This window comes from Scyliorhinus torazame, chromosome 5 (genome assembly GCF_047496885.1).
Source record: "Scyliorhinus torazame isolate Kashiwa2021f chromosome 5, sScyTor2.1, whole genome shotgun sequence".
Classification (NCBI taxonomy): Eukaryota; Metazoa; Chordata; class Chondrichthyes; order Carcharhiniformes; family Scyliorhinidae; genus Scyliorhinus; species Scyliorhinus torazame.
Window position 1 is genome coordinate 82789514 of NC_092711.1, and position 18598 is coordinate 82808111.

At 46.1% G+C, this 18598-nt stretch overlaps 1 protein-coding gene and 1 long non-coding RNA gene across 2 annotated transcripts; one reads left to right on the forward strand and one right to left on the reverse strand.

The window, feature by feature from the left end:
- Window positions 1–1710: 1710 nt before the first annotated feature.
- On the reverse strand, window positions 1711–6057 carry LOC140418679 (uncharacterized). The gene has a single exon (XM_072502226.1). The coding sequence runs from the start codon at window positions 5455–5457 to the stop codon at window positions 4225–4227; it is 1233 nt and encodes a 410-aa protein (XP_072358327.1). The 5' UTR covers window positions 5458–6057; the 3' UTR covers window positions 1711–4224.
- Window positions 6058–6380: 323 nt separating this feature from the next.
- On the forward strand, window positions 6381–12160 carry LOC140418673 (uncharacterized). The gene is made up of 3 exons (XR_011945221.1): window positions 6381–6460; window positions 7355–7460; window positions 12051–12160. It is a non-coding gene; the product is annotated as an uncharacterized lncRNA (long non-coding RNA).
- Window positions 12161–18598: the final 6438 nt, after the last annotated feature.

The following is an 18598-nucleotide window of genomic DNA, read 5'->3' on the forward strand; positions in this document are numbered from 1 at the left end:
CGTGAATTAATCGCATTTGGGGCGAGGAAGTGAGAGAGTGAACAGCTCTCAGCTCTGCTAGAAGCAGGAGAGCAATAGAATGGGGTAATGTGCACGAAAGCAAGCTCGAGGGGAACTAGATCTATAAAACAGGGAATGGAAAAGCTCCAGGAATATTGAAGTGAGAAGGAGCACAGAGGAACTGCCTTTGGAACAGGCTATTGTTCATGGAAATGAAAGTAAGACCTGGGAAGAGAAGAGCTGATGAGGTTGGCTGCGGACAAGCCCCATATCTGAAGAAACGTAAGGTTTGGTTTCTTTACTTCCAATTTTTGAAGCAATAATATTCTGTTGGGGACTGAGTACCTGAGTTGTGTAGACTTTCGATGCATGTTGCAAGTCAAGACAAAGGAATGCCGAACAGAGAGTTGGAAAACCTGGAGGCGGCTCCTTGCTACAGCAGAGAGGAAGCCTTGTTTGAAAGGATAGTTGGAACATCTGGAGGTGGATCTTTGGTGGAAGCAGCTGAGAGAAAGCATTGATTTGGAAGAAGTTTTTAAAGTGTATCTGTTGGAAAGTCGAGGTTGGAAACATTTGTGACAATCATCTGGGGGGAAATTGAGGAGGAATCCACAGAAGATGGATTGAATTGCACCTACCACTTGGTTTCAGAGTGGGGGGGGGGGGCGGTGCTGCCTGATCATGGTCAACCTATGGGTTTAAAGGGACTGTGTGTCCACTGAGAACATTATAGCAAAATACATGTAGTAACCTGTGTTGTCCTTGAAAACTATGCACGTTTGTGAAGATAAGTAGGAGTGAAGGAATATTGTATCACAGACAGACTTTTTATGCTTAATAAATGTTTGTTTTTGTTGTTGAAAGCTAATTGGCAATCCTGTGACTCTGTTCCTCGACATTTTCAAAACAAAGTTAGTCTTTTAAGCCAGGGTTCCATTCTGTGATCTTCCCATCCAGTTATTACATCACTGGGATTGTAATACTCACCATCTTGCTGTGGAAATATATCTCCATTCCTTCATGCTCCCTAGGTCAGAATCCTGGTACTTCCTCCCTAACCGCACTGTGGGTGACACCATAGGGACTGCAGCAGTTCAAGAAGTCAGCTCACCACCACCTTCTCAAGGGCAATTAGGGATGGGCAATAAATGGTGACTTAGACAGAGGCACACACTTTGTTTTATTCATTAACGGGATGTGGACTTTGATCTCCGTGAAGGAATAAAAAATATTAGGTAAGACCTGTTTGTAGCCCATTTAATTGGTTTTCAATTACATCATTGCCTTCTCCCTTGTTCCTATGTCCTGGGCCTCTTACAAGTTGATGCCTGAACAAATCAAGCCAGCCTGACTCCACTTTGTGACCTCCGACACAGTGATCAATCCCCAGACTGCTACAACCACCTTTATCACGTTAAACAAACACGTCTTTCTCACAGGTTGAGGCTAGTTCTCCTGCACAATTCAACTCATTTTGCAGCCATTGCTAATTCTGGCAAGGCTGTGACTTGACTAAATTGTCCATCATACTTTGCACTTTGAGCCCACAATGCAGTTCTTCAGATATCCACGGTCTGGGTTCTTTATCACCTTGATGTTCCATGTTACCACCATGAGACAAACTCCACACACAGGGTTACACCACTGCCCGCCTACACTGATTAATATTAAAGAAATAAAGAGAGTTAAAATTGATCGCTCATTAACAAGTTGGATATTAATAATCTTTATTAGTGTCACAAGTCGGCTTACATTAACACTGCAATGAAGTTACTGTGAAAATCCCCTTGTCGCCACATACCGGCGCCTGTCCGGGTACACTGAGGAAGAATTCAGAATGTCTAATTCACCTAAGAAGCACATCTTTCGGGACTTTTGGAAGGAAATCGGAACACGCGGAAGAAACCCACGCAGACACGGATAACATGTAGCCTTCCAGTAGAGCCGTTCAGTTAAAAACAGGTAAGGTGGGCAGCACAGTGGTTAGCATTTCTGCCTCACGGTGCTGAGGTCCCAGGTTCGATCCCAGCTCTGGGTCACTGTCCGTGTGGAGTTTGCACATTCTCCCCGTGTCTGCGTGGGTTATTCCCCCACAACCCAAAGATGTGCAGGGTAGGCGGATTGACCACGCTAAATTGCCCCTTAATTGGTAAAAATGAGTTGGGTACTCTAAATTTTTTTTTTTTAAAGCAGGCAAGTTATGCTGAACCTTTATCAATCACTGTTAAATCACAATGGTACGCCGCGCTACGTATCGATGGCCTCAGAACTTTGCCTGAGGTCCGCCTCCCGATGCTCCTCCCCGACTAGCCAAGTTCCCGATGCTGTGGGTCGCGTGTGGTCCCATCCTGTCGAGAAGTCGGCATGGCGGCTGCGGACTCAGTCCAGCACTGCCACAGTCAGGGGAGGGCTGATCCGTGGGCAGGGGGTTATTAGGGGCTGGGGGCACTGTGGGGGTGGTCCGGGGCATGCGAGCCAGCCAAAGGGGGGGGGTCATTATTTTGCAGGCCGGGTCCACGAGTGGCCTCTGCCATGTGGCGCGGCCGCTCAGGCCACCGCCGTGCCCATGTGCGGCCACAGACCCGGCAATTCTCCAGGGCATATTGGCAGCTAGAGCCGGGTGCTCTACGCAGCCGACATGCTAACCCCCAGCAAAACAGGGAATCGGTAGCCGTTTTACACCACTGTTCCCACGCCGGCGTGGGGCTATAACCCCAGAATGGGAGAATCCAGCCCCATATGTTTCAATCAGATCCCCTCATTCTTTATTCTTTCAAACTCAAGTGGATACAGGCACAGCCTGTCCAAGTTTTCCTCCTATGATAACCCCCTCATCCAGTCAAGTGAACCTTTTCTGACCAGTTTCAAATGAAATTATGTCCTTTCTTAAATAAGGAGACCAAAATCGTACAGAGTACTTTGGATAGGGTAGTGGGTGCCTGGAACTCACTACCGGAGGAGGTGGTGGAAGCAGGGACAATAGTGACATTTAAGGGGCATCTTGACAAATACATGAATAGGATGGAAATAGAGGGATACGGACCCAGGAAGTGTAGAAGATTGTAGTTTAGTCAGGCAGCATGGTCGGCACGGGCTTGGAGGGCCGAAGGGCCTGTTCCTGTGCTGTACATTTCTTTGTTCTTTGTTCTGTACAACTGCAGTACTTTCCCCTTGCAATAAACAGCAACATTCCCTTTACCTTCCCAATCGTGTACTGTATCTGCAGAGTAACTGGTCCTGATTCATGCACCAGTACAACTCGATCCCTCTGTACCTCGGAGCTGCAATCTCTGTGCATTTAAATAAGCAATGCAAGATGGCGCCGGAACGGTGCGACTCTCTGCGAGCTCTCTCACACAGATCCTCTTCTTACATCTCCGATAATCATACTAATCTCTTAAAACTTAATTCTAATACTAACACTATGACTAACCTTTCTCTTTTACATTCTCTTCACACAGCTTTATGAATGAGTAGTACTACACTCTATGCTTCACCCGATGTCTGTGTCTATAAATTCTACATTGTGTATTTTGTTTGCCCTATGTATTTTCTTTTCATGGATGGAATTATCTGCCTGAGCTGTGCACAGAGCAATATTTTTCACTGTACCTCGTTACGCGTGACAATAAATAAATTCAATCCAATATGTTGCTTTTCTATTCTTCCTGCCAAAGTGGACAAGTTCACATTTCCCCACACTATGCTCAAATTGCCAAATTGTTGCTCACTTATTTTGCCTATCTGCACCCTTTACAGACTCCTTATGATCACTCACAACTTATCTTCCTCCATACCTTTGCAGCAACAGCAAATTTTGCAACCATACTTTTGATCATGTCAACCAAGTCCTGAAAATAGTTGAAGCCCAGTTCTGATCCCTGTGGCACTCCACAGGTTACATCAAAAATTACTCATTTTTACCTCCACAATATTTCCTGTTCACTAACCAATCCTCTGTCCATGCTGTTACCAGCTACACAATGAGCTTTTATTTTGTGGAGTGAACATTAAGTGGCACCTTGTCAAGTGCCTGCTGGAAATCTAAATACATCACATCCACAGGTCCCCCTTTATCCACATTGCTTGTTACTTCCTCAAAGAACTCCAATAAATTGGTCAAACATGATTTCCCTATTCATAAAATTATATTGACTCTGCCTAATTGCACTGAGATTATCTAAGTGCCCACTCCAACTTCCTTAGTAACAGAATGAATATGGTTCACCCCTGCATGGGATTAACAGCAGCAGCAACAGCAGAATTTAACCCATGCAGTGACTTGTGAACTCGCTGGTGTCTCAGCAGATTGGATGACCGAGCAAATCGCTTCCCACATATGGAGCAGGTGAATGATCTCTCTCCCGTGTGAACCTGCTGGTGGCTCAGCAGGTGGGATGACTGAGCAAATCTCTTCCCACACATGGAGCAGCTGAATGACCTCTCCCCAGTGTGAACTTGTTGGTGTCTCAGAAGGTCCTTTGTGCTCTTAAAGCTCTTCACACAGACAGAACATTTAAAAGGTCTCTGCTCAGTGTGAACAAGTTGATGTACAGTGAGCTGGGATGGCTGTGTGAATCCCTTTCCACACATGGAGCAAGTGAAGGGTCTCTCTCCAGTATGAATTCGCTCATGTATCAGAAGGTGTGGTGAATCAATAAATCCCTTCCCACACACAGAGCAAATGAATGTCCTCTCTCCAGTGTGAACTCGCTGGTGTCTCAGACGGTGGGATGAATGGGTGAATCCCTTCCCACATACAGAGCAGGTGAATGGCTTCTCCCCGGTGTGAACTCGCTGGTGTGTCACCAGATCCTGTTTGCTTTTAAAGCTCTTCCCACAGTCAGAACATTGAAATGGCCTCTGATCAGAGTGAACTCGCTGGTGTGTCTGTAGCTGGGATAAACGTCCAAATCTCCTCTGACAGAGAGAGCAGGTGAACGGCTTCTCCCCAGTGTGAGTGCGCTGGTGGGCTTGTAAATCATTTTTACTTTTAAAACACTTCTCACAGTATGAACATTGAAAAGGTCTCTGATCAGAGTGAACCAGTTGGTGTGTTAGAAGGTGGGATGACTGAGTGAATCCCTTCCCACACACTGAGCAGGCGAAAGGCCTCACCTCCATGTGAGTGCGCTGGTGTCTCAGCAAGTCCTTTGTGCTTTTAAAGCTTTTGTCACAATCAGAACACTGAAATGGTCTCTGATCAGAGTGAACTTGCTGGTGAATCAGGAGGCTTGATAAAGCATTACATCCCTTCCCGCATTCGAGGCAAGTAAATGGCCTCTCACCAATATGAACACGCTGATGTGTATACAGGCTGGATGAGTAAGCAAATCCTTTCGCACACACAGGACAGGTGAACGGCCTCTCTCCAGTGTGAATACGTCGATGAATATCCAATGCAGATGGGTAATTGAATCCCTTCCCACAGTCCCCACATTTCAATAATTTCTCCATGATGTGAATGTCCTCGTGCGTCTCCAGGTTGTATAATGTTGAAGCCTCGTTTACACAGAATATGTACAGGGTGACTACTCACTGTGAATGTGGTGGTTTTTCTTTCAGGCTGGTGAAAGCTCTTTCCGTATCCAGCACATTGGAAACTCTCTCTCGGGTGTGTGTATCTCGGTGCTTTCTCAGTCACACTGATGTTTCAAATCTTTTCCCACAGGCGGAACAAACATTTTTCCTTCCGTATACAAAGGCTGATGATATTCAGGTTCTGATGAATCAAATCACTGAAGCATCTTGATGTGAAGTTTGGTTTGAGTTTCACATCTGAAAATTCTGCGAATATCCTGTGAAAATAATTTTACAAAATCCATCACTGACAGTCCAGGGGGTTTGGGGCCTCCAGCGGGTGTTTGTGAATCCTCCCCGCCCACCTGCCAGGGTTTCCTTCTTTGCCAGAGATCAGAGTCCTCATTGATTTGAGTGCAAAGTGTAAGCTCTTATTTATTATCCCCCCCTCCCCCATCCTCTGATGTGAACCATCCTCCAGTGTCTGAAGCAGGATGGTGCCCGTTAACCTGGGCCTGTTCCCGGGAGGGAGAAGCTCCGCAGCTGCAAACCAGGGAGCTGACAATGATGGTGAAGGGTTTGCGGATCCACAAAGTGTTTCCAAATCCTCCCACCCACCGCCTGACGCTGACTCCGCTTCTCCGGGACAAACAAGGGCCGAGGCAACATTCACACTGCGCATGCTCTAAATTCTTTGCCAATGCGCCTTCGCACTGTTGTCCAGCTCCAGCAGCGACACTGCGCATGCTTCAGGTTGCCAGGAAGTGATTGACTGCAGATCTGGACCAATAGGAGGTGGGGAAGGGCTGGAAGACCGAAAGGGAGCCCCTGGACCTCCAACCAATCAAAGCGATGAAGGGGCGGGTCTATGCTGGGAGATGGGAATGCGCAGTGTGCGTAATGGCGCTGGTCAGATGTTTGTTTCTCCGATCCTCAATCGGTGCGTATGACGGTTCAGAGGGAGCAAAGGACCCAGTGGGTGGGCGAAGCGGCTTTCTAAATATGTTGTACAAACCGCAAATCCTAAAAAAGAACCGATCAACCCCCTCTTCCCCCATTTGTATGGGGCTCCCACTGATTGGGCGTGTTGACGGCCGCCATCTTAATTGGGGCAATGCGCATGTGTGGTCGCCATCTTTGTAGGGGGCAATGTTTCAACGACTGGGAGGAGCTTGCTACCCATTGTTCAGAATGGAGACACAGTATTCGCCTTTAGTCTCAATGTCTTATTGATGAGGAAAATACAGAAGCAAGAGGAAGCAAATCCTGCTGTCCAGATCTGCCTACCTCATGGAGTTAAAAGCATTTTACTGAGGATGCTGGAATCTGAAACAAAAACAGAAAATACAGGACAATCTCAGCACATCTGACAGCATCTGTGCAGAGAGAAGGGAGCTAATGTTGAGTCTGGATGACTCTTTGTGAAAGCTAGAGAACTGGAAATAGGGTCAAATTTATACTGTGTGGCTGGCGTGGAACGGTGGGGCTGTATAGCGGGCCAGCGATTGGTGGAGTGTGTCCAAAGATCTGTGGTCACAGTTCAGTCACATGGAGATCCATAGCAGAAAAACACGACCATGAGGATATGTCATCCTTGAGTCAAGGATGATGATGACAAGGGGCAAAGTGCAACAGGAAGCATGCATTGTCAGCAGGAGGAGAAAATGTAGTGAATTTCTATCCTCGACTGACAGTGATAGATTTTGGAAACTCCTTTTAAAGGGGATTACAAGGGGAGGATTTACACATAGAAAACTCCAACCAAGAGAAATATTTGTCTTCTGAATTTCATTTTTGGACTGACAGTGATGGCTTTTGTAAATTTATTTTACAGAATATTTGAAGATGATTTGCAGACGGGAAATTCAAACCAAATCTCACATTTCAGTCTGGCTGCATCGTTTGATTCACCAGGAGTTGAATATTGTTTCCCTTTGAGTGTAAGCATTGAGTTCAGGTTTTACCCCTCACTGAGTAAAATTTCTTCCTCACATCCCCCATGTCGATATTGCTCAAAATCTTAAATCTGTGTCCTGTAATCTTTTACAATCAGCTGAAAGGAACAACATTTGGTTAACACCCTTATCTAAACCTAACAATCTTGTGCACCTCTATCAATTCTCCCCTCAATCTCCATAAGACCATAAGAAATAGGAAGAGGGATACGACATTCAGCCCTTCGAGTCTGCTCTGCCATTTAATAAGATCATAGATGAACCACTCACTGAGTCCACTTTCCTGCCTTCTCTCTGTAACCCTTCATTCCCCAACTGATTAAAAATCCATCGATCTTGGCCTTGACAATGCTCTCTCGTTGGTTTCTCGACATATTGGTCGAGAAAATCATCCCTTAAACATTCCAGGAAATCCTCCTCCATCGCATTGCTACCAGTTTGATTAGCCCAATCAATATGCAGAATGAAGTCACCCATAATCACAGATGGTCCCTGATCACATGCATCTCTGATTTCCTGTTTAATGCTATTTCAACATTATCAGTGCAGTTTGGTGATCTGTATACCACCCCATGAATACTTTTTGCCCCTTGGTGTTTCTTAACTCGATCAATACAGATTCCACATTATCGGTGCTAATATCTTCCCTCAATATGACATCAATATCTTCTTGAATCAATTATACAACTGCACCACCTTTTCCTTTCTGCCTGTCCTTCCTAAAAACTGAATAGCCCTCAATGTTTAGTTCCCATCCTTGGTCACCTTGGAGCCATGTCTCTGTATTCCTAACTGTACATAGTCCTTCACATCTATCGGCGCAACTAATTCATCCATTTTATTTCCAGTGCTCCGAGCATTCAGGTACAAAACCTTAAACATTCCTTGACCGGTCCCTGCTATTTGTTTTTTTATAAATTTAGTGTACCCAATTCATTTTTTCCAATTAAGGGGCAATTTAGCATGGTCACTCCACCTAGCCTGCACATCTTTGGGTTGTGGGGGTGAAACCCACGCAAACACGGGGAGAATGTGCAAACTCCATACGGACAGTGACCCAGAGCCGGGATTGAACCTGGGATCTCGGCGCTGTGAGGCTGCAGGGCTAACCCACTGCGCCACCGTGCTGCCCCTCCCTACTATTTTTTTACTGTGCTCTTATCTGATTCTGGCCCTTGATTTATCTGCCCATCTCTTTTCTTATTTTTTGTTCTGTCTTTTCCCTTGCTCTTGATTTCTCTCTGCTCTGAATCCTTACATAGGTTCCCATCCCCATGCCATATTAGTTTAAACCCCCCCACCTCCCACTACCACTCTAGCAAGTACCATGTCCTTCATAATTTTTTTACACCTCAATCAGTTCCCCCTCAGCCTTGCTGCTCTCAGGAAAACAACCCCAGTCTATCCAGCCGCTCCTCATAACTGAAACACTCCAGCCCCGGCATCATCCTGATGAATCTCCTCTATAGTGCCTATCCTGTGGCGACCAGAACTGCACACAGTTCTCTAGCTGTGGCCCAACCAGTGTTTTATACAGCTCCATCATAATGTCCCTGCTCTTATATTCTCAATCTCAGCTAATAAAGCCTTCTTAACTCCCTTCTCCACCTGTCCTGCTGCCTTCAGGTCCCTCTGGTCCTCTGTGCTTCCTCGTGCCCTACCGTTCAGTGTGTACGTCCTTACCTTGTTCCTCCTCGCAAAATGCATCACATCATACTTTTCAGAGTGAAATTCCATTTGCTACTGTTCTACCCAGCTAACCAGCCCGACTATATCGTCCTGTATTCTAAGGTTTGCCTCCTTGCTATTTACCACACAACCAATTTTCGTGCCATCTGCAAACTTACTGATCATACCTCCCACATTCACATCCAGATCATTAATGTACAGTACAAACAGCAAGGGACCCAGCACTGATCACAATAGTACACCATTGGACACAGTGATCCAGTCACAAAAACAACCTTCAACCCTCTGCCCCTCAACCAATTTTGGATCCAATTTGCCGAATTGCTCTGGATTCCATGGGCTTCTTCACCAGTCTCCAAGAGAGGACCTTGTCAATAGCCATACTGACGTCCATATAGACTACGTCATCTACACACCTAGTCACCTCCTCAAAACATTCAATCAAATTTGTTAGACATGATCGGCCCCTGACAAAGCCACAATGACTATCCTTGATTAATCCTTGCCTCTCCAAGTGGAGATTAATTCTGTCCCTCAGAATTCTTTCCGATATATTCCCTACCACTGTTGTATGACTCACTTTTATGCCCGTTAAAACACTAACACTTCCTCCCTCTCTGTGCTAATCTGTTCAATTATATCACAGTGCCCCTCCCTAATTTCAATATCTACATCGTCCTTCTCCACAGTGAACACAGATGCAAACTACTAATTTAAAATCTCACCCTCATCTTCCAGCTCCAGACACACATGTGTAAATCCTCCCCTTGTAATCCCCTGTAAAAGGAGTTAGGGGCTGGTTTAGCACTGGGCTAAATCGCTGGCTTTGAAAGCAGACCAAGGCAGGCCAGCAGCACGGTTCAATTCCCGTACCAGCCTCCCCGAACAGGCGCCGGAATGTGGCAACTAGGGGCTTTTCACAGTAACTTCATTTGAAGCCTACTTGTGACAATAAGCTATTTCATTTCATTTCACATTACCACTTTGGTCCTTAATGGGCCCTTCTCTTTCCCAGGTTACCCTCTTGCCCTTAATATACTTCTAAAACACTTTGGCATTCTCCTTTATTTTGTCCGCCAGCGTTTTCCATGTCACCTCTTTGCTCTCTTTTTTAAGTACTCCTCTGCACTTTCTACACTCCTCGGGCATCCACCGTCTTGGGTCTCCTGCCTCCCTTTTTTCCTGATCCAATTCTGTATATCCCTTGACCCCCAGGGTTCTCTGGACATTTTGGTCCCGGCCTTTACCTTTATGAGAGCATGTTGGCCCTGTACGCTCTCTATTTCCTTTCTGAATGACTCCCACTGCTGTATAAGATTTCCCTGTAAGTAGCTGCTGCCAGTTTGCTTTGGTCAGATCCTGTTGTATCACATTGAAATCAGCCTTCACCCAATTCAGAACCTTTATTTCCAGTGAGTCTTTTCCTTTTCCATAACTACCTGAAACCTTACCAGTTATGGTCACAACCACTGACACCTCTACCATTTCCCTGACTATTAATACCCTATTATTTTAAACTTCTCTGGGATTTGCCTACATATCTGCTCTTCCACCTCTCCCTCACTGTTTGTTTTGGGGACCTATGACGCACTCCCGGAAACATGATTGTCCCCTTTTTGTTCTTATGTTCCACCCGGATGGCCTCAGTTGAGGTGTCTGCTAAGATATCATCCTTCCTCACTGCAGTAATTGGCTCCTTGATCAATATTGCAGCTCACATCGTCTTTTACATCTCCGCCTTTATCACCTGATGATTCTATACCTTGGACAGCTGCCAATCCTGTTCCTCCCTCAACCATGTCTCTGTATTCCCTTGCCTTGTTAGTCCTCCCAAAATGCATGGCCTCACCCTTTCAGGGTTAAATTCCATTTGCCTCTATTCTGCCCATCGAACCAGCCCGCCTATCTATATCATCCTGTAATCTGAGGTTTCCTCCTCACTGTTTACCACACCGACAATTTTCATGTCATCTGCAAACTTACTGATCATGCCTCCTACATTCACACCCAGATCATTAATGTACAGCACAAACAGCACCGATTCCTCTGGTCCACCACTGGACACAGGCTTCCAGTCACAAAAACAGCCTTCGACCATCACACTCTGCATTCTGCCATTTAACCCATTTTGTATCCAATTTTCCAAATTGTCGAGAAACTGAACTGAGCTAGTCATATAAATACTGCGGCTACAAGAGCAGGTCAGAGGCTAGAAATCCTACGGTGAGTAACTCACCACCTGGGACTGAAGACAGCGGCTTCAGTCTCTCCGATATGTAAATGGAGGAAAATTGTGCTCATTCAGTACTGGATGTTGGACAAATCAGGACGGTGTGTGACTTGGAGAGCGTGGAGGTGATGGTGTTCGTGTTCACACACACCTGACACACTGCTCCTTCTAGGAGGTGATGGTTGAGGGTTTGGGAGATTCTGGTAAAGTCCTGACTGATTTGTACAAATATAAAATCCCTCTCTTGCTTCTGCTCCCAATCCTCCCTCACTCTCCTCCCCCCATAGAGGCCAGAGTCTTGTGTAGGCCCAGACAGAGGAGGCGGGGGAGGGGCAGAGTCCCTTCACTGAACTACAGTAAGAAGTCTTACAACACCAGGTTAAAGTCCAACACGTTTGCTAGTGATTTGAAACAAACCTGTTGGACTTTAACCTGGCGTTGGAAGACTTCTTACTGTGTTCACCCCAGTCCAACGCCGGCATCTCCACATCATCACTGAAGGATATCAGTGAATCAGTTGGGTTTTTCTGACAATCTAGCAGTTTTCATGGTCACTTTTTCCTAGTGCCGGCCCCATAAATGACCAGATTCATTCAGCTCAATTTCACAAGCTGCCTTTGTGTTTTTGTGGAGTCTCTCTCACTGTTTTAAATCAGTTTCACAGGGCATTAGATGGGGAGGATTTGCAGTCAGGAAACTCAAACCACATCGGGAGCTGACAGTTGTCCAATTTATCTTGCCCTGAATATCATCGAGTTTGAACATGGAAGGAAAAAGTACCGATCATACTGGAGAGAAACCGTACACGTGTTCTGTGCGTGGACAAGGCTTCAGTCAATCGTCAGGCCTGACAAGACACAGACACGTTCACAGTGGGAAGAAACGGTGGAAATGTGGGGACTGCGAGGAGGCAATTCGTTCCCCATCTGAGCTGGAAACTCATCGACGCAGTCACACCGGGGAGAGACCATTCACCTGCTCCACATGTGGGAAGGGATTCACTCAGTCATCCAACTTGCTGGCACACCAGAGAATTCACACTGGTGATAAACCATTCAACTGCTCCGAGTGCGGGAGGGAATTCGCTCATTTATCTAGCCTGCTGAGACATCAGCGAATTCACTCTGGGGAGAGGCCATTCACCTGCTCCACATGTGGGAAAGGATTCAATGATTTATCTAACCTATCAAAACACCAGCGAGTTCACACTTGGGAGAAGACATTCACCTGCTCCGAGTGTGGAAAAGGATTCACTGATTCATCCAGCCTGTTGAGACACCAGCAAGTTCACACGGACAAGAGACCGTTTAAATGTCAGAACTGTGGGAAGGGCTTTAAAGGTTCTGGGGAATTGATGTCCCATCAGCGAGTTCACACTGATGAGAGACCTTTTAAATGTCCAGACTGCGGGAAATGCTACAAAAGGACCTGGGATCTGGTATTCCATCAACGTGTTCACACTGACGAGAGACCGTTCAGGTGCTCTCACTGCAGGAATGGGTTCAGACGATCATCTGAACTCACTGTACATCAGCGAATTCACACTGGGGAGAGACCGTTCACCTGCTCCAAGTGTGGGAAGGGATTCATTCGGATATCCAACCTGCTGAGACACCAGCAAGTTCACGAGTAACGACAGTGATTGGATCTTGCTGTGAATCACATCCAGGACTCAATCATGTTCATTGGAGTCTGTTTCTGTTCATGTTAATAAACCCCAGATCTGTCACAGTTGTTACTATTACTGATAAAAGAAAAATAAATCAGCTTTGACTTTTTAAATCTCTAACTCATGTGAATTCCTTTTGAAGTCCTCTCCCTTTCCCCGTCAACTCCATCCTCCCATCTAACAAGTGTGAGGAGCTCATGGAGTTTTGTTGTCACGAGAATCATCACAGAACCCCTACAGTGTAGAAGGAGACTACTCAGCCCATCAAGTCTGTACCGACCCTCTGAAAAAGCACTGTTCCCGGACACAATTCCCCACCCTATCCCTGTAACCCCACCTTGGGGACAAGTTAGCATGGCCAATACATCTAACCTTCACAGCTTTGGACTGTGGGAGGAAACCGGAGCACCCGGAGGAAACAACACGGGAAGAATGTGAAAACTCCACACACAGTCGCCCAAGATCGGAATCGAACCTGGGTCTCTGGAGCTGTGAGGCAGCAGTGCTAACCACTATGCCACTAATGATAATGGTATAGTGTAGGTTAGATGGCTTTTGTTTCGGTGCAACATCGTGGGCCGAAGGGCCTGTACTGCGCTGTATTGTTCTATGTTCTATGTTCTAAGATTGAGACAATTTGATCAGCTGCCTCTGCTGCTTCCTTCGCTCCACGAACCCACCGAACCAAACTGCGTCTAAAGTTCCCCATCCAAGTCCTAGTCCCACATTTTACAGAAGACCATAAGATATAGGCCCAGAATTCGGTCATTCGGCCCATCTAATCTGCTCCCCCAGTTAATTATGTCTGGTATGTTTCTCATCTCCATTCTGCTGCCTTATCCCCATAAGCCCTGATTCCCTTATTAATCAAGAACCTATCTGTCTCTGTCATCAACACACTCTGTGATTTGGCCTCCGCAGCCTTCTGCAGCAAAGAGTTCCACAGATTCAACACCCTCTGGCTGAAGAAATTCCTCCTCATCTCTGTTTTAAAGGATCGTCCCTTTAGTCTGAGATTGTGTCTTCTGCTTCTAATTTTTCCTACAAGTGGAAACATCCTCTCCACGTCCACTCAATCCAGGCCTCTCAGTATTCTGTAAGTTTCAATTAGATTCCCCCCTCATCCTTCTAAACTCCAACGAGTACAGACCCAGATTCCTCAACTGCTCCTCATATGACAAGCTCTTCATTCCCGGGATCATTCTTGTAAACATCCTCTCGACCCCATCCAAGGCCAGCACATGCTTCCTTAGAGATGTGCCCAAATATGCTCCCAATATTCCAAATGGAGTCTGACAAGAGATTTATACTGTCTCAGTAATACATCCCTGCTCCTCTATTCTGGCCCTCTTGAAATGAATGCTAACATTGCATTTGCCTTCCTGGCTGCCAACTGAACCGTCAGGTTAACCTTAAGAGAATCCCACACTAAGACTCCCAAGGCTCTTTGTGTATCTGATTTCTGAAGCCTTTTCCCATTTACAAAATAGTCCCGGAGGAAACCCACGCAGACACGGGGAGAACGTGCAGACTCCGCATAGACAGTGACCCAAGCCGGGAATCGAATCTGGGACCCTGGATCTGTGAAGCAACAGTGCTAACCACTGTGCTAATGTGCCACCCTCTCAAAACTCATACTGTCCTTGAGACCTGCCTTCTGCTGTATTTTGTTTTCTCCTTTTTAAAAAAAATTTATAGTACCCAATTCATTTTTCCCAATTAAGGGTCAATTTAGCGTGGCCAATCCACCTACCCTGCACATCTTTTTGGTTGGGGGGGGAACCCATGCAAACACAGGGAGAATGCGCAAACTCCACACGGACAGTGACCCAGAGCTGGGATCGAACCTGGGACCTTGGTGCCGTGAGGCAGCAGTGCTAAACACCGTGCTGCGCTTGCCTTCTGCTGTATTGACCCTATTCCTACTAAAGTATTGAGCACCCAACTTCCCCATGTTAGCTGATACTGTTTCCAGTTCTCTATCTCTTTTGATCCTCTCGCTCTCGCCTTTAAATTCACCGTCATCGCCCATCCTAAAAAAACCTTGACCACCCCGGCGTCGCCAACTACCATCCATCTCATATCACTTTCCTCTCCAAAGTCCTTGTACTCAGTGTCCCCCAGGATCTACCCTCGGCCGCTCCTATTTCCCATCTACACGCTGCCACTAGGTGACATCATCCAAAAGCACCATGTTAGATTTCACATGTACACTGACAACACCCAGCTTTCCTCACCACCATCCCGCTCCATTCCTCCACTGTTACTCAATTATCAAACTGCTTATCCCACATCCAGTACTGGATGAGCAGAAATTTCCTCCAATTAAAAACTGGGAAGATCAAAGCTATTGTCTTCAGTCACCATTAGAAATTCCGTACCCTAACTCCCGAGACCATCCCTCTCCCTGGGAACTGTCTGAGGCTGAACCGCACTCTTGGTCCACATTGTCACTAATACCAGATATTTCAGTCTCCACAATGTCACCTGTCTCCATCCCCACCCCATCTGCTGCTGAAACCGTCATCCATGCCCCGGTCCCTCTAGACTTGGTGGTTCCAATATATTCCTGACCAGCCTCTCACATTCACCCCATCCCCACATGGAAACGTGAGTTTATCTAAAACTCTGATATCCATGTGTTTTCTCACACCAGGTCCTGTTCACCCATTACCCTGTGCTTACTGACCTACACTGACTGCTGATCAAGTCATGCTGTGACCTTAAAATCTCTATTCTTTTATTCAAAGCCCTCCATGGACTTGTCCCTCTGTGTCTTTGCCGAGTTTCACAACCGGCTGATCAATCTGCAATCTCTCATTTTAACCTCTTGAAGCCCTGATTTTAATTTATCCACCATTAGTGGTCAACGCAGACATGGGACTCTGAAATTCCCTCCCAACCCTCTCCACTCCTCTATCTTTCCTGATTAAAGATAGTTGTTAAAATCTGCCTCGCCAATCAAGCTTTTGGCCATCTGTTCAAACATTGTCTTATGTGAATTTGTGTCAATATTTTTTGTTTCTGAAACTCCTCTGACAGGCTTTGGGATGTTGATGACATTAATTTTGTTGTATCAATACAAGTTTGTCAACAGCCAGTTTGTACAAAGTAAGATTCCACAAATAGCAATCAGACCAGAGTCTGATTACTCCAGTTTTGTTGGAGTTAGTTAAAACACGAATCTTGGTCCCACTGGACCAGGAGAACCTCCCTGTGGACAGTGTGTGGATCATCTGAGCTCTCCTGAGCTGGGACTGGATACACACAAACCTCAGAATCCATCAGGACAGGCTGATAAAATTGTTATAAAAATCTAATAGGATCTTCGGTTTAGTACTGGAGACTTGGATTGGATTGGATTGCATTTGTTTATTGTCATGTGTACCGAGGTACAGTGAAAAGTATTTTTCTGTGAGCAGCTCAACAGATCATGAAGTACATGAGAAGAAAAGGGAATAAAAGAAAATACATAATAGGGCAACACAACATATACAATGTAACTACATAAGCACTGGCATCGGATGAAGCATACAGGGTGTAGTGTTAATGAGGTCAGTCCATAAGAGGGTCATTTAGGAGTCTGGTGACAGTGGGGAAGCTGATTTTGAGTCCGTGCGTGTTCTCAGACTTCTGTATCTCCTGCCCGATGGAAGAAGTGAGTAAGCCGGGTGGGAGGGATCTTTGATTATGCTGCCCGCTTTCCCCAGGCAGCGGGAGGTGTAGATGGAGTCAATGGATGGGAGGCAGGTTTGTGTGATGGACTGGGCGGTGTTCATGACTCTCTGAAGTTTCTTGCGGTCCTGGGCCGAGCAGTTGCCATACCAGGCTGTGATGCAGCCTGATAGGATGCTTTCTATGGTGCATCTGTAAAAGTTGGTAAGGGTTAATGTGGACTTGCCGAATTTCCTTAGTTTCCTGAGGAAGTATAGGCGCTGTTGTGCTTTCTTGGTGGTAGCGTCGACGTGGGTGGACCAGGACAGATTTTTGGAGATGTGCACCCCGAGGAATTTGAAACTGCTAACCATCTCCACCTCGGCCCCGTTGAGGCTGACAGGGGTGTGGACAGTACAAAAGCAAGGCAGTTCTACTGAAATTTTACAAATCACTGATTAATCCTCAGCTGACGTATTGTGTTCAGTTCTGTGCACCCCACTTTGGGAAAGATTTCAAGGCCTTGGAGAGGGAGCTGGAAAAGGTTACCAGGGTAGCATCAGGGATAAGGGGTTTCAGTTCATTCAGGAGAGCTTCCATTCTTGAGAAATTTACATGGGGACAAATTGTTTCCATTGGGAGGATGGTTGGTAATCTCAGATCACAGCTTTTAAATAATTAGCAATTTGAAGTAAAAGTTCAGAAACTTGTTGTAAACTAATTTCTAATGAGAGTTCCTGGATTATGGGGAAAGATCACAGACAGCCTTTCCTAAAGGGACCCTGCAGCCCCAAGAACACAATCAGCTATAGATCCAGAATATTAAACTCCAGCCCAGTTACAGAGATTAATAACATCAGGAACAACAAATCCCAACTGTCAGAATGAACAAGGTTCAGTTCCGGATGTGATTAATAGCAGCAATAATTTTGATTTGATTTGATTATTATTGTCACATGTATTAGTACACAGTGAAAAGTATTGTTTCTTTCATGCTGTGCGAACAATGCATACCGTACATAGGAAGGAAGGAGCGGCTGCAGAATGTAATCATAGAATTTACAGTGCAGAGGGAGGCCATTCGGCCCATCGAGTCTGCACCGGCTCTAGGAAAGAGCACCCTACCCAAGGTCAACACCTCCACCCTATCCCCATAACCCAGTAACCCCACTCAACACTAAGGGCAATTTTGGACACTAAGGGCAAATTTATCATGGCCAATCCATCCAACATGCACATCTTTGGACTGGGAGGAAACCGGAGCACCCGGAGGAAACCCACGCCCACACGGGGAGGATGTGCAGACTCCGCACAGACAGTGACCCAAGCCGGGATCGAACCTGGGACCCTGGAGCTGTGAAGCAATTGTGCTATCCACAATGCTACCATGCTGCCCACGTCACAGTCATAGCTAGGGTGTAGAGAAAAGATCAACTTAATACTAGGTAGGTCCATTCAAAAGTCTGATGGCAGTAGGGAAGAAGCTGCTCTTGAGTCGGTTGGTACGTGACCCCAAACTTTTGTATCTTTTTCCTGACGGAAGAAGATGGAAGAGAGTATATACGGGGTGCGTGGGGTCCTTAATTATGCTGGCTGCCTTTCCGAGGCAGCGGGAATTATAGGTAGAGTCAATGGATGGGAGGCTGGTTTGCGTGATGGATTGGGCTACATTCACGACCTTTTGTAGTTTCCTGTGGTCTTAAGCAGAGCAGGCTCCATACCAAGCTGTGATACAACCAGAAAGAATGCTTTCTATGGTGCATCTGTAAAAGTTGGTGAGAGTCGCAGCTAACATGCCAAATTTCCTTAGTTTTCTGAGAAAGTAGTGATTGATGGGCTTTCTTAACTACAATGTCGGCATGGGGGGACCAGGACAGGTTG